The 15013-nt window shown below is 35.6% G+C and overlaps 2 protein-coding genes across 3 annotated transcripts; both read left to right on the top strand.

The window, feature by feature from the left end:
• Positions 1 to 450: 450 nt before the first annotated feature.
• Positions 451 to 8806, top strand: LOC132283130 (uncharacterized). 2 transcript variants are annotated; one of them, XM_059785034.1, is made up of 15 exons: positions 451 to 647; positions 757 to 844; positions 1036 to 1146; positions 2096 to 2193; positions 2363 to 2446; positions 2578 to 2714; positions 2921 to 2993; positions 3092 to 3137; positions 3219 to 3328; positions 3614 to 3721; positions 3792 to 3851; positions 4088 to 4149; positions 5036 to 5345; positions 7332 to 8453; positions 8545 to 8806. In XM_059785034.1, exons 1-14 carry the CDS (start codon positions 585 to 587, stop codon positions 8379 to 8381), a joined length of 2400 nt encoding a protein of 799 aa, XP_059641017.1. In that variant the 5' UTR covers positions 451 to 584; the 3' UTR covers positions 8382 to 8453; positions 8545 to 8806. The 2 variants fall into 2 exon arrangements, with proteins under 2 accessions (XP_059641017.1, XP_059641018.1); XM_059785035.1 differs by lacking the exon at positions 451 to 647 and having other exon boundaries at positions 754 to 883.
• A 1224-nt stretch (positions 8807 to 10030) lies between these two features.
• On the top strand, positions 10031 to 13743 carry LOC132286313 (G2/mitotic-specific cyclin-2-like). Its single transcript, XM_059788632.1, has 11 exons — positions 10031 to 10364; positions 10499 to 10634; positions 10732 to 10788; positions 10883 to 10928; positions 11057 to 11209; positions 11300 to 11425; positions 12327 to 12416; positions 12547 to 12768; positions 12864 to 12962; positions 13059 to 13237; positions 13321 to 13743. Exons 1-11 carry the CDS (start codon positions 10310 to 10312, stop codon positions 13463 to 13465), a joined length of 1308 nt encoding a protein of 435 aa, XP_059644615.1. The 5' UTR covers positions 10031 to 10309; the 3' UTR covers positions 13466 to 13743.
• Positions 13744 to 15013: the final 1270 nt, after the last annotated feature.

Below are 15013 nucleotides of genomic sequence, written 5' to 3'. Positions count from 1 at the left end.
TTTTATTGACAACAAGAGTGTCGTTTAACACACACCTCAAATTTCAAGAAATATCAAAGTAATAAAAATCAAATACTTTGTCATAAATAATTTGTTCAAACTTTAAAGAAGTCAGTACCATAAACAAACTCTAAATTATTGTGTATGAATGATTTGAAGTGACACAGCACTATCTGTTTATAAATTCTACACATTTTTCATAAATGGCACGTTAGTTGCTTTCATACATGACTCCATTTTCTCAAAAAAGAAGAAAAAAAAAAAATTAAAAAAAACTATTTATTAATAATCTCAGCTAAATAGATGATTTTAAAAAAAATTATTAATTTAGCTGAGAGGATAAATAAGATATCTCATTTCTAAAAGTAGGATTGTAAAACGTCAAAAAAGATCGTGTGTGAAAAATCCTCGTGTGTGCCACTGTATATTTATATATATATAAAAGAAATAAAAAGCGACATAAAACGACTAGGTCTGGCCGTGAACGACCTGTGGACACATTGAACCGTACTTTACTGCGCGCCTACCCTTTGTTCCTTCTCGAATGACACTGTTCTGGCCATGCTTGTGAATTGTGATGTTCCATGGCGATATCCTTCAGAGGCAATGCCTTGTTATCTCGCCTGAAAGCCATACTCACGTTACAGGTCTCTTTCTCTCTCTACATATATATAAAATATGTACGTATATGTATATATCTTGTTTGTGGCATTTATTCGAACACGTACCTGACAATATACATTTCTCATGTCTCAGAGATTTAACCATACATTGATCGAACATGAGATTCAAGCTCAATACAATTCTGATGATGATTCTTATTCTTATTCTATGCTCCAGCAAGGTACATATACACTTGAATTTTGCAAAAGTTGAATAAGAGGTACATTCTTGTATCTGCTCTTATCAGAGTCAATTTACAATACATGATTGTCCATCTGTCTTGTTTTCTACATGTTAATGTTTCTAGGTTTGTTTATAAGTTTCTTATATCTGAATGTGAAAGTTAAACTATCAATTATGACAATGGTGCAGGTCAAATTGACGTTTCAAAATGGACGAAGGTTGATTCAAGGACCGTTGGGATAGACCGATCAATGATCTCTCGGGAGTCGTCGATTGTTCTGAATATTCTTCGCAGAGAAGGTGATATTAAGTTATATTTGTGTCATGATTTTCGCCGTTATTGCCACTTCGTGGGTGGTCATCCTACATGCTTTGAGATATATTTAAATTGGTTCCAAGTTCAGTTGCTGTGTTTTTGTTTTAAAATTATTGTTCACTGCAATGTCATAGTTAACAAGCAGCTCCACTGGCTCCTGTATCTTTCTTCCCGTGTAAATGGACTGGGTTTTATTTAATACTATAAGATAACCAATTAATAATTAATACCCTCATCTCAAGCTTTGGTAATCTTACCCTTTTTCAACGTCTGAAGATGTTCTTATTTAAGTTCAGAGTTGTTTGGGTATCCATAGTGCAGAGTGGTTACCTCTGACATCATTTCTCCTTTTCTATTCCAAGTAGATTTATTCATTTTTTTTTCCTTTTTTTCCTTTTATTTTTTATTTTTGTAAAGGGCAATGGATATAAGTTCAATCCTATGAGTTGGTGTAGTGTTAGATCATGGTATTGTGCTTTGATTAATCATTCGTCTTTGAATTTTCTTTTGCTATATAGTTTGAAAGTCTTGATTTATGGCTGCACTTTCTTTTTTCAAGAGTCATTATTAGCCCAGTCTCTATTTTTTTCACATGGGGCTCTACCTCTTTTCTTAGTTTAGATTGAAATTCTTTTAAAGGAATTTTAAGGGAAATAACTTCAAGGGGCTTCCATTTAAAAGTCCACAACTTGTCAACTTGATGCTAGATTTCACATATTTCACTGTGTGTGATATTGCAAGGCTGATAAAGTGCTTTGATCTCACAATGCCCTCTTCCTAATGGATCACGATGTTCCCCTGAGAGTAGAAGACTGTAATCACATATTATTTGTGTGCCTCTCTTATTATGTTCTTGTTGTACAGGTGTATTTTTACTAGTAATTCTTTATTTCTTTTACGGTCTCTGTTTCTAAAGATTTGTATAAAATGCAGGATTTGAAGCATACTTGGTGGGTGGCTGTGTTAGAGATTTACTCCTAAATAAAATACCCAAAGATTTCGATGTGATCACCACAGCTAAACTTAAACAGGTTTTGTGATGCTGTTTTAGACTCTCTGTAACTGGCATTGGGGCCACCAACTGATAATTGTTTAGATAAAGATTCAGTTGTGTCCTCCTTTCAAGTCAGATAGTATTTCAAGAAACCTTTTGCATGTTGAGCTGCAAAGAGTTTATGCTGCTTATATACTATTTTGCAGATCAAGAAGCAATTTCATCGTGCCGAAATTGTTGGACGGCGATTTCCTATATGTATGGTGCATGTGAGAGGTTTGGTAATTGAGGTAGGTTGCTACATCTGGTTATTATGTTAGGACCTTCTGTATGGTTTCTCTCTGGGCTACTAATTACACTGCTGTCTTTATTTTTTATCCAGACCTGGGTTCATTATGTACTTTGTATGATATTTTACCAGGTTTCTAGTTTTGAAACAGTGGCACAACATGCTATAAAAAAGGAAGATGTTCTTCTCTCTCAAATACCAGGTGGCTGCGACAAAAAGGATCTTGTTCTCTGGAGGAATTCCATGGATCGAGACTTCACAATTAACAGGTTCTTTTTATATGTGTGTTTATATATATATATGTGTGTGTGTGTGTTTTTCTGTAGTTCTGAAGTTGTAGGTTATACATAGAGGACTGGTTTCATTTGTCAACCATTCTGCTGATATTTAAAAAAGAAATACTTATTTTTATTGTCTGAATTTTTTTCAAGTCAGTTGGATGCCATCTAACTCTGTTTTTGAAATCGTGGAGCAGTTTATTCTTCGACCCTTTTGTGAATAGAATCTATGATTATGCTAATGGAATGATGGATTTAAGGTCCTTAAAGGTACCACTTCGTACTTCAGTTGAGAAACCTGTTGATGCAATCAATTTCGGTTTGTGTTATTGGAAGTTTACTAAGGTTTTTTCATGATATGCATTCAGCTACAAACATTGATCCCTGCTCAGTTGTCATTTAGAGAGGATTGTGGTATGTTTATCCATCTTTTATATATAGATCCATTATCACCACAACATCAACAGAGAATTTTAACTACACTCTTCAATTCAGCAAGAATCTTGCGGGGCGTGAGAATTGCAGCTCGTCTTGGCTTGTCTTTTTCAAAGGAGATTGAGACTGCCATATGTGAACTCTCTCCATCTCTTAGATGCTTATCTAAGGTACTTCTAGAATAGTTTAACAAGAATACCATGTCACTTGAATTTTGTATTTAGGTATTTTTTTAGCAATTTATCCCTTTTTGTACATGTTTCTTTTGTCTGTTGTCCCTCCCCCCCCCCCCCCCCCCCCCCCCCCTCTCTCTCTCTCTCTCTCAAACATGTATTGTAACTGATTAAAAGGAACTCTTTAGTAGCTTCCCCCTTGGGCCGGCATTGTTGTCCAAGTAAATGTTTTTTAAAGATGAATTCTTCATCATATACATAATGAATCCTTTACTTATCCAGTCTAGGATAATGATGGAGGTGAATTATATGCTGTCTTATGGAGCCGCTGAGCCTTCTCTCCGTTTACTTCAGAGATTCAACCTGCTTGAGATTTTGTTTCCATTTCATGTAAGTCTCTTTTGTTGTTGTTGTTTTTGTTGAAGGCAAGCATATATCTGAAACACTTCTTTGATTACAGGCGGCATACCTTGCCAAACAGGCCACTAAGCAATCCAGTGAAAGTTCCGTGATGTTGATGGTAAACTTTATTTCCCATGTAAATTCTTTGTGAAATATTAACACATGGCCCTTCCCTATGTGTATGCTTACTGTTTCTGTTATGACCTATTGAGCTTGCTTGTTTCAGGTCTAATCCTAATATATCCGTTTATATTAGTTTTGATGGCCTTGCGTCTTTCATTATTTAACCCCTTTCTATCAGTTGCTTTCCTGTTAAACAAGCCTAGTTTTTAATAACAGTTTTTTCCTCTGCAGAGACTGTTTTTTCATTTGGATAAGGTGGTTACTTGTGACCGACCTTCAGATTCCACTTTGTGGTGAGTTGAACTTTTAGTTTACCTAACAAGGTTACTGTTTTCATGACCTCACTATCACTATGCGTACCAGAATCTTCCAAGTCTCATGATATTTGCCTCCATAAAATCTATAGTTGTAATAATACAACAAATTTTACTGTTTATTCATAGAATCTGTGTACGTAAATAGATTCTTCTCATTGGATTCCCAGATCAGGCAACTTGCTGATATGTCCGTTCAGTGTTTTGTCATCCTTGTTCTTTTACTGTCTTTTGTCCCTTGATCTTTCTTGATCACTATAAAATTTATGTTCTTCATCCTTTGGAACATTATTTCACTTTGTTGTTTCTCTCTCTTTTTTTTTTTTTTTTTTTTCTTTTAGCATATTATAAAAATTTGTCATCTTTCTATGGTTTCAGAAACCCCTAAGTTAAGCTTTGTTGTTTCTTTCCCTGATCAGTCGATGCATAATCCTATTGTAAATTCACATTTTGTGATAATATACATTTAGGAAATTAAATAAATGGTTTTCAAATTTGTCCATTGGAAAACCCAAAATCTCTTTCTACATTTGGGGGCAGCTTATATTGATTGTGATGGATTTGCTTGATGAAGTGTTTTATCTTAATCAACATCTAGCATTTTTAGATGACCTTACTCATTGTATCGAGTGATTTCTCACCTTGCTTAAGATACCAGAAGTGCCTTTTTGCAAGCTTATAGAGAAAGTGGATTACAAAGTGTCATCTTCTTTTCATTTATTATTATTTTTTGGGACCATCATATGGTCTACGCTTTGTTTTAGTTGCATTTTGCCTAGACCATGGGATATGTTTGTTCTTATATTTCCCTGTTATTCTCTGTTTGAGAGGCTGTTGAATGACTTTGTTTATGTGCATGGGACAGGGTTGGACTTTTGGCATTTCACCTGGCATTGGTGATGAAACCCCAACATGCTTTTGTGGTTTGGACTTTTGCTTCTGTTTTGTATCATGGAAAGTGGAATGAAGGTGTTAAATTTGCACGTGAACATGCTCGAGCATCTATTAGTTTTGTACCTGAAATTTCAGAAAATTGTGATTACCTATCAGATGATCTTGCAGAAAGAGTTTCTCAACTGGCATTGCTAGCGCAACACTCTATAGGTGCCTTGACTGAGACAAACAGCCTTCAAGAAATAATGGCCAAATTCCCAGATTTACAATGTTCTGGTTCGGTAATTAATCTAATTTTTGGTTTTAATAAGATAAATTTTCCAACACTAAAGAACCAAAGAGTAGTTAAGCTTGACATGGATTTCGTATCACGTGTCTAAGGTTGCCTGGACCTTTTATAGTGGTATTTTTAGATTAATATTTGACCACACGGTAGCTATTGACTTCTCTGTTTTGTCTTCAAACCATGGTCCACATCATCTTAATTTTTCATCAGACAGTGAAGCAAGTGCCTGCCATCATCCCTGAGATTTTAGTCACTGGTGAATTAGCTGTCTCACTTCTTTGGTTGCCAAATCCTGTCCATTAGCGCAATATGTTAATCATGTATGCTAGAGGCTGGAAGAAGCGGCCTTATTGACTTGATTGATAGTCATCTTTTATGCTTATATAAAAAAAATTTGGTAGTCATCTTTTCATTGCATAAATACATCTGCAAATACGTACCATGTTTGTCATCATCTGGCCTTTGTCATTTATTGCACATGCATATTATGCATACTTTCATGCAATTTTGGATTGTGACTATCTCGATGATATGAAAACTATCAATTTGTATATATAGTTATTGTTTCCATTACTGGATAGGAGGAGATAATCGGTCTGAAAAAAACACACACATTATGGCATACTTAGAGTATGGATTGTATTTAAATCTTAAAGTTTGGGCGTGTTATATCTAAACCATAGGTTCTTTATATATATGTATGTATGTATATATAGTAAACATTGGGTATCACATATTGTTTTCTCACAAACTGTCTTCCAGAACTAAAACACGATATGACAAGTATAGCATTTATGTATATGACACCACCCAACGACTCTTTTGGGAGTTTTTTAATAAAAAGAATAAACTTTGAGCTTTCTATTTGAAAATGCACTGGTGTTTTTAAGTACTTTAAAATCAAAGAGAGCCTTTACAGTGTCTCCCTGTGGTTGTGTTTGTAGTCTGTCTCCCCTGAACAAGAATTTTCCTGACACAATTTGTTTGTCATAGAATAAACCTAACTATTACACTGGTCACAATTTGACACCATTTATTTATGTCATAGAATAAACCTAACTATTATTAATTTTTAAAGTAGCACGGAGTATTTGGAAGTAGGAGCAAACTTTACAAATTCAAATTTGGAACCTGGAAGATGTATCGACACATTTTTTTTTTTGGTAAGTGAGAGATGTATCAATGCATTATACATCTAACTTATGGTCCTTTGCTACAAATATTTTGTTGAGCAATTGAGCTTATACAGCTACCATTTTATTTTGCCTGCAGTTTTATATTAGATATGATAAAATCTCAGATAATGAGAATATATCTCAATTAAACCACTTCGATTGTTAGATGTGAAATAATTATTTGACAGCTCATTTTATCATGAAAATGAATGCTACTAGCTACATATTTCAATTTACTAATTATTAGGTACTTTTAAATGTATTGCTTTCAATTTACTTAAGAAATTGTCTTGCAATTCTCGCTGCGCCTCATTAAGGTAGGATAAAGGTTGCCCCAAATATCCATATCTGATAGTTGCCACGTCCAAGGGCAATCTGAACTACCAAATATCAATTTTGGTAATGCCTGCATGGTGATCACAATGTAGCCCAGTATCAGGCAAATTCTAAGAACTCTATTGTGCAGTCAAAAAATTATTGGCTCACCTTGATCCTGTTCTGGAATATCCACACCCCACCTTGGCTCTAAGGGCAGGTCAGGAATATAATCCATTTGGATTGTTTCATTGTCCTCCTTATTTGGTATCTACTTGCCTTGATGGGAAGAATTTTTTGCATTGTTTTTTGGGATTATTTCATTGTCCTCCTTACTTGGCATCTAGTTGCCATAAACATGATGGGAAGATTTTTTGCAGTGTTTGTTGGGATATATACAGTGTTCACACATACTGATGCATTACTAGTATATGGTTTAATTATTTATTTGATGACAGTTAAAATCATTTGTTTTTTTTTTTTTTTTTTAGGTATTTGTATCCAACAAAATGGGGACAAGAGTTGCCGAACTTTTTAGTGTTTTGACCCATGATGCTGAATCTTATAAGATGGGAAGGCAAAGTTTTGAGATTGATTATCACTTGCTTGGGAAGGGAATTTTGACTGAGACAAGGTTTGTTCTTGGCAAAGTTATTGTAGACAGTTTGAGCAGTGAAGTTGTACAAGTGAGTACAGTTGTGAAGGAGGAAAAAAATCACCTGCACACATTTGATTCTAAACACAAGGGAGAGATGTTTGGGGAGAGTTGCGACCTAGCACGTTCTGATCATGAAGTGGGTTACAATTTTGGAAAGGAGAATAAAAAACGCAGCATGTCACCATCAAATGTCGAACAGCAAGTGAGGGCCAAGAAGCATAAATTGGTTGGGAAAGAATGCGAACTTTCAGAGCAGGGAATTGCTAAGAAACAGAAGGCAGTTGTGAATAAAAAGTCTGAGGAGGTGGATAAGAAACAAGAGACATTCAAGGACAAACAACCGCCAGAGGTGGCTAAGAAGCATAGCAAGGAGGTTAAGAATAACAGTCACTGTGTGTCACAGCAAGGGATTGAGACATGCCATTTACCACCAGAGGAGATTATTACAACGCAGGAAAGTGCATTAGAGAATAACTATCGATTACTGCCATCGGAGGTGACAGAAATCTTGCGGAAGGTGGCTGACAATAAAAAGTGCCAGGAGAGGGATGAGAAGCATTTGAAGATGTTAGAGAAGGAGAAATGTCGATTAGTGCCTATGGAGGTGACAGAAATCTTGCGGAAGGTGGTTGACAATAAAAAGTGTCTGGAGAGGGATGAGAATCATTTGACGGTGTTAGAGAAGGAGAATTGTCATCTGTCTAAGAAGCAGCACGGGGCAGTTAAGAAGTGTCATTTATCACAGGTGAGGATTGAGCAGCAGGAAGGGCTGTTGGAAGATAAAAAACAGCAGAATGGGGTTAGAGAGAAGAATGAGAAACATAAACAAGAAATAACTACGGAGAAAAGAAGTCGGTCACTGCTTTCTAGTCTCTTCAAGTGAATGCATCTTTGTCTGTTGTAAATTTAATTATCTTTTAGGACAGTATATCACCACCAATTAGACAACTGATAGGTAAGTTTCATTTACCTTCTCACCTTTTCTTTTTCTTTTTTTTTTTTTTTTTGGTTTCTTTATTCTACTAAATCTTGCATTTCTTCCGTAGGTGTACAACAAATTCCAGGGCTTATGGCAGCGTCCCTTGTTCTATAACACATTCTCATTCATTGTAACATAATGCCTTCTTTTTGGCTGTTAGATTATTTTAAGTTTGAATAACATATGTACTTGCATTACCTTTGGATAACTTTTTGAGTAGCTTTATGTACTGAATGACTGGTTCAAACAAGTTATTCAGCCTTGGATTTTGATGTACTTTTAGGTTTGAGATTGGATCAAGGCATAATGCATTCCTATACTTGGTGTGATATGGAGGTGTTTTTTTTAATTGATTTGAGTTCAAATGATCCACACACACTTCTATTTTAGTAGAATTTTCCCCATGATAGTTATCAACCTTATTTGTTCCAGCAGCAGTTTCCTTGTATAATTTTTGGCATTGACTCAGAATATAATTGCTTTCTGACCTAGCATTTGTATACCCCTCTTCATTTATGCAAATTGATGTTCATTCTCTTCTTCTTCTTATATATATATATATATATATATATATCCTCCTCCCCCAAAAGATGAAACTTTTTTTTTTTTCCTGCTTTTTTTTTTTTTCAAATTCCGTTCTTTGTTAAAAATGGGTGGCATCCCGGCTGCAATATTTGATTAGGTTTGCCACCATCTTCAGAGAAGGAAAGAAAAGGTTTTGCCACACTGCAGTGTTTTGTATTAGCGTAAGGAGTCCATATTCAGATGGTATGGCCCCATGTAGGAGATTCATACATATACAATACACAATATGGAAAGCTTGAACGCCCTACAGTTTTGAAGTTGTATTGGTTGGTTATAGGTAAAATTTGGAGAACCATGAATTGAATTGGACTTCATTACATATAAACCTATCTGATTTCAAAGAACTATTTTTTTTTTCCATTCATGTTAGGATAGAAAATTATTCTCAAGAACTGAATTAAGCAAACACCTAATCTTGCATTAATCCTTGGTTGATTAGTGTGGTAAATTGTCAATTGACTAATCCTAGTTCAATTGTTTATACGTTGTAAGCTTAACACATCTGTTTAGAATAAAGGAGAATTTTATTCATAAAAAAGACGACGACAGTGTAAATTTGGTGTTTTATTTTTTATTTTTTGCTTTGATGCTCTCTCATTCGGAGAGACCAAATAAGACACAAGATAAGCTCTCTGATCACAGCCCCTTGGGTCTTGTTGGATTTCTCTGAATTAAAAATTACACGCTTCTTCTCCGTTACACACAGTAAATAATTTTGGTTACACATAGTTACCTAGATATAGCAACTGGGTTTACTTTGAGGTGAACCCGCCCGAGTTGGGGGAGGAGCCTAATAGATGAGACCCTACCAAAGGCCAAGTGAGCAAGAGAGAGCGTTATTAAAAAGCAACCCAAAAATGGATTCAATTATTTAACAATTTAACACAACTCAAATCAATTTGAAAGCAACACCACCACATGCCCCGTTGTCAACTAGGTTACCGTTAGAATCAAACTTAAGTTCAAGATTGTTGCCCACCGTATGATATCAAGTGGCCACATTTCATTAGCCGTTGGGTTTGAAAAAAGGGGCATCAGGCAGGAGACAAATACCCACTATTTCCGCCTCCAAGTCCACTTCACTTAAATTCTCTGTTCTTCTTCTTCTTCTCAACAAACCCAGTTTGTAGATTTAGGGTTTTAGATGCTGGCAATCTACGCTCTTGGGTTTGATACAGTGTGTGCTTGTTGAAGAGGTGATAGATCTCTGTTATTGGCTGTGATTTATCTCCGAATACTCAGATAAAATGGATTTATCAGATGAGAACAATTTCGGTTTGATTAAACCCACAACCTCACAAGGTAACTCATCAAACCTGATCCACACATGTAGCTCAGATTGAACATTTCTTTTCACCACATTCAACTTTGAATCTGCTGCAAAATTCAACTTTTTGAATTGGGTTTTTGAATTCTTTGCTTTTTCTGTTTGATAGGAGGAGGAAATGAAATGGGTATCAGAAAATTTGGAGTGGAGATCAGGCACAAGCGAAGAGCTTTAAGCGCGATTAACCAAAATTTAGCTGGAGCTCCTTCATACCCTTGTGTTGTTAACAAGAGAGTCTTGTTAGAGTACTCTCACTACTCTGATCTGAATTTTTTCACTGTAATTTTTCTTTTTCTTTTTCTGTTTTTGATAATAACTAATTTGATCAATATTTGTTCTCAGAAAAAGTGTAATCTGTGATAAGAACCCTCCCAATTTAGCCCAGCGACCAATCACAAGGTTCTAATATGATCCTTCGCTCTCTTCTTTGTATTTTGGATCTAAATCTTATCTTCAACTTGTTCTAATTTGGGTCTGTTTTACTTTTATATAGGACATTCGCAGCTCAAATAACAAGCACACATCAACCTCATTCGCAGGTACTCTCTCTCTCTCTCTCTCACACACACACACACATTCTCTCTCTCTCTCTCTCTATCTCACACACAGAGTCATGAACAATTCCTTATTCAAACTTATGTGAGGATGATGGTACAATGTTAAACAGGAAACTAAGAAACCAAATCTATCAGATAAGGATTTTAGTATTTGGGAAGATAGTCCAATAACAGATGTGGAAGAAGACAAGACAACTACAGACCAGCCTGTGGCAATGTTCTTGGAACAAACGGATGGAGTACTCAGTGAGAAGGAGCAGATGGTATGTATCCCACATCCTCTACTTCTCTACATTGATCCGAGACGGGTAGTTGGTCTGCAAATCTAATAAATGGTGCGTGAAATTACATAGGAGGAGGTCGAAATGGAGGATATATTTGAAGAGCCCATTATGGATATAGACAGTTTTGACGCCAAGAACCCACTTGCAGTTGTTGACTATGTCGAAGATCTCTATGCCTACTACAGGAAATTGGAGGTGAACGAATTGATCATATGCATATAGTTCCACATTCCATGCCTAGGGTTTTTCTTTTGTATATAAGCTTCTGTTTTTTTGAAGATTCTGGATTTGATACAAGTCTTGGTGAATTTTAGATGCCCAAAAATTTTCAGTAAGTCAATATGCTTTGCACATTTCAAACATTTTACCCCCCTTTTTTATGCTAATACCCTTAATTCTCAACTGACCACTCCAATTCTTTCTGGTTAACCTTTAATCCTTTTGGCCTTTTACACCCTTTACCTTAATTCAACACGATTTTGGATGCACATCTGTATTGTAATTTCAAAGTATTACTACCATGCTAAGAAAAATAGCGCGTGGCAGAAGCCTTTATTAAGATGTTTTACAAGTTATGATACCAAATGTAAATGGTGTTACGCAAGAATAGGAATGATCAAAATTACTGAATAGTTAGAATTTCGAATTTGTTATAATTTTTTTGGTTTTTACTTTTTAAGTGATATTATTTCATAATGTTCTGTTTGGAAATATTTAGAAATTATCCACTAGGCAACCTTTCTTTCTCTCCCCTCTTCCAACTTTTTCCCAATAAAGGGCTAATAGAGTTGCGCTTTCTTAGTAAATTGCCTTTCATTACCAACCTGTCGTCTTAGAGCACAAAGTTACCTGATGTTAGCCTTTCGCTATTCCTTCCTTTTTATAATAAAATATGTTTGAATTAAACAAGTGGGAAGCTTTGATCTATAGGCTCAGGGGAAAAAATGAGCAAAGGATGTAGTAAGAAATGTGAATTTGTTAACAAACCTTTGGTGCCAAATGCTTCTAGTTGGATTGAGAAAAGAAGTTTGTTAATTAAGGAGATGCATCAATGGACACCTTGATTTGATGACTAAACAACCCTCACTGTATGCAGAATTCTAGCCGTGTCTCACCAAACTATATGGCTCAACAATTTGACGTCAATGAGAAGATGAGGGCGATACTAATTGACTGGCTTGTTGAGGTATATTAAACGTTCTCTATTAAAATAGCACCTTTTATGATAAGTTGTTACATATGGTGTTTGATTTAACATGGTTAGCATAAAATGTTGTATAAATTCCATGCAACCACTAATCCAGTTAAATCAACAGGTACACTACAAGTTTGAGCTCAGGGACGAGACATTATTTCTGACTGTTAATCTTATAGATAGATTTTTAGCTCAGCAATCAGTGGTGAGAAAGAAGCTGCAGTTGGTAGGTTTGGTTGCCATGCTCTTAGCATGCAAATATGAAGAAGTTTCTGTCCCTGTTGTGGATGATTTGGTTTTCATTTCAGACAAGGCTTACTCAAGAACGGAAGTCCTTGAAATGGTAATTATTAATCTTGTAATTGCAGTGATGGTTTTAAGTGCATTTCCCCTTCATGTTAAAGTAATTTAGACCATTTTTATCACACATTCCTGCAGGAGAAATTGATGCTAAATACATTACAGTTTAACATATCGGTTCCAACCCCCTATGTCTTCTTGAAAAGATTTCTCAAGGCCGCCCAATCTGATAGGAAGGTTAGTCGTATTAAAATGCATCAAATTAAGTGGCATAAGTTTATTCCTCTGTGTAGCAAAATGAATTATGTGACGTTCTCTACTATCTCAAAACAGCTCGAACTCTTGTCTTTCTTCTTGATTGAGCTGTGCCTTGTGGAATACGAGATGCTCAAATTTCCATCCTCGTTTTTGGCTGCTGCTGCAATTTATACTGCTCAATGTACACTCTATGGGTTTAAGCAATGGAGCAAGACCTGTGTGTGGTATTCTAACTACTCGGAAGATCAGCTCCTGTGAGTCATTGTCACCCTTTTATTAATTTTCTTTAGCCTTTAGTCAAATTCTAATGAGTGGTCTCTTTTTTGCTTGTTCACAGAGAATGCTCGAGAGTGATAGTAAGTTACCACCAAAAGGCAGCGACAGGGAAGCTTACCGGGGTACACAGAAAGTACTGTACATCTAAGTTTGGTTACACGGCGAAATGTGAGCCTGCTCATTTTCTAGTAGAGAACCAACAATAGGCAGGGCGCATGTATAGTTACTAACTTTACGCGGCTTCTGTAATTTGGTTGATACTTAATTGAAGATTTCACTGCAACGAGTAGGGGTGGAGGGAAGACATAATAAATCAGCAACTACCTATGGTTGCTCCTGAAAATTCATTATTTGGACTTCAAGTCTGCAGCCATGGTTGTCAAATGCTCAGACAGCCATGGATATTCACATTGTTCAAGTTTAACCTATTTTTAACTGTACTTTTGTTTAGTTTGATAATAAAAGAATATACAGTGCTTTGAAATTTTCTTCTTTGGGTCAGATTTTAGATGGTGAAAAGATTATATTAATTGAAATACACTTGTGAGAACCATGTTGGAGCCTGGATTAAATTGTCGAAAATATTATATTTTGGAGCCAATTCCTTAATTTATGTAGGCAGATTTTGTATACAGTATACCAATACTGGTGATCTGGTTGGTGCAGGATGGTGGATGAAATATAAAGAGAGAAACTGAAAAAATTCTCATTTTTAAGTTGTAATTGGGAGAGTAATAGGTAATATTTCACAAGGTCCAAAGTCTTTATCAAACTTTTCTGACCTTTTAAGGACAAAAGGCTAGGACTAAAATCATTCCGTTCTTTGACATTTTAGTCACAGTAAATCAACCATCAAATACCATGGCACTTGTGAACTCCCTGAAAGCCGTGTGTGTCTTGTTGGTTATAAATCGACCAGGGCAAAATGAAACTTTTTCTCATTTTGTCATTGTGTTCGTCTTTTCAATTTTGCCCCCCTCTGTGTGTGTGTGTGTTAGGGAGGGGGAGGGGGGATTGTATTTGAAATCCCGGCAGGGGATGGGGTGGGGCCGAAGGAGGATAACCCTGCAGGTTTATAATGCATTTTTACAAAACTACCTTTACATATTATAAAATATTACTAAATTACATAACTATATATATATATAAATATATATATATATATTCACTTTTGAAACCCTAATCTATTCCCTCACAATATAGTCGTTGTTGGAAAAATGTTATTTGTTTTGGTTGATCATGTTGAAAATTTTCAGACTATTTCAAAAAATGTTATATGTGGTTTTGCTATAAGTTTAATCGGGTTGAAATGATATGTTTTAAATTGTTATAATTGTGCTGAAACTTTTTTGAATTATTAGGTTGAAAAATATTATATAATTGTGTTGATTTTGTTAAAGGTGAATTGGAATTTTAAAAAAGTTTATGCAGAGCAGGGTGGGGCGGGGACGGAGGCTAATGTAGTGGGGTGGGTGGGGCGGGGGAGGGGGTTGAAATTTAAACGGGTATGGGGGCGGGAATGGGGTAAAAAATTTAACTGGGGATGGGGAATGATATCCCGGCCCCACAACGTCTCATTGCCATCCTTATGTGCGTGCCTTGGCATAATATCACGTGGATGTAACGGATTTGAAACAAAAAATAGCCTATGAAGATGTTTCTAAATATATCTTATTCTTTTACAAATGCAATATCGAGAATATCCTATACCAGAATAATTTTTCAAATCATGTAGATTGGACTAACTTTTTAAT

This window comes from Cornus florida, unplaced genomic scaffold (assembly GCF_030987335.1).
Source record: "Cornus florida cultivar Cherokee Brave unplaced genomic scaffold, ASM3098733v1 CherokeeBrave_3.0.0_Hap2_Chr11, whole genome shotgun sequence".
Classification (NCBI taxonomy): domain Eukaryota; kingdom Viridiplantae; phylum Streptophyta; class Magnoliopsida; order Cornales; family Cornaceae; genus Cornus; species Cornus florida.
This window is presented reverse-complemented; position numbering and strand designations above follow the sequence as displayed.

Bases quoted from the DNA above. Each gene is read 5' to 3' on its own strand.
- LOC132283130 (XM_059785034.1), top strand. From the start codon at position 585: ATGGCGATATCCTTCAGAGGCAATGCCTTGTTATCTCGCCTGAAAGCC. The intron at 1,147-2,095 runs GTGATATTAAGT...TATAAAATGCAG, and splicing joins GAATATTCTTCGCAGAGAAG to GATTTGAAGCATACTTGGTG. The intron at 4,150-5,035 runs GTGAGTTGAACT...TGCATGGGACAG, and splicing joins CCTTCAGATTCCACTTTGTG to GGTTGGACTTTTGGCATTTC.
- LOC132286313 (XM_059788632.1), top strand. From the start codon at position 10,310: ATGGATTTATCAGATGAGAACAATTTCGGTTTGATTAAACCCACAACC. The intron at 10,635-10,731 runs GTACTCTCACTA...ATTTGTTCTCAG, and splicing joins AACAAGAGAGTCTTGTTAGA to AAAAAGTGTAATCTGTGATA. The intron at 11,426-12,326 runs GTGAACGAATTG...CACTGTATGCAG, and splicing joins CCTACTACAGGAAATTGGAG to AATTCTAGCCGTGTCTCACC.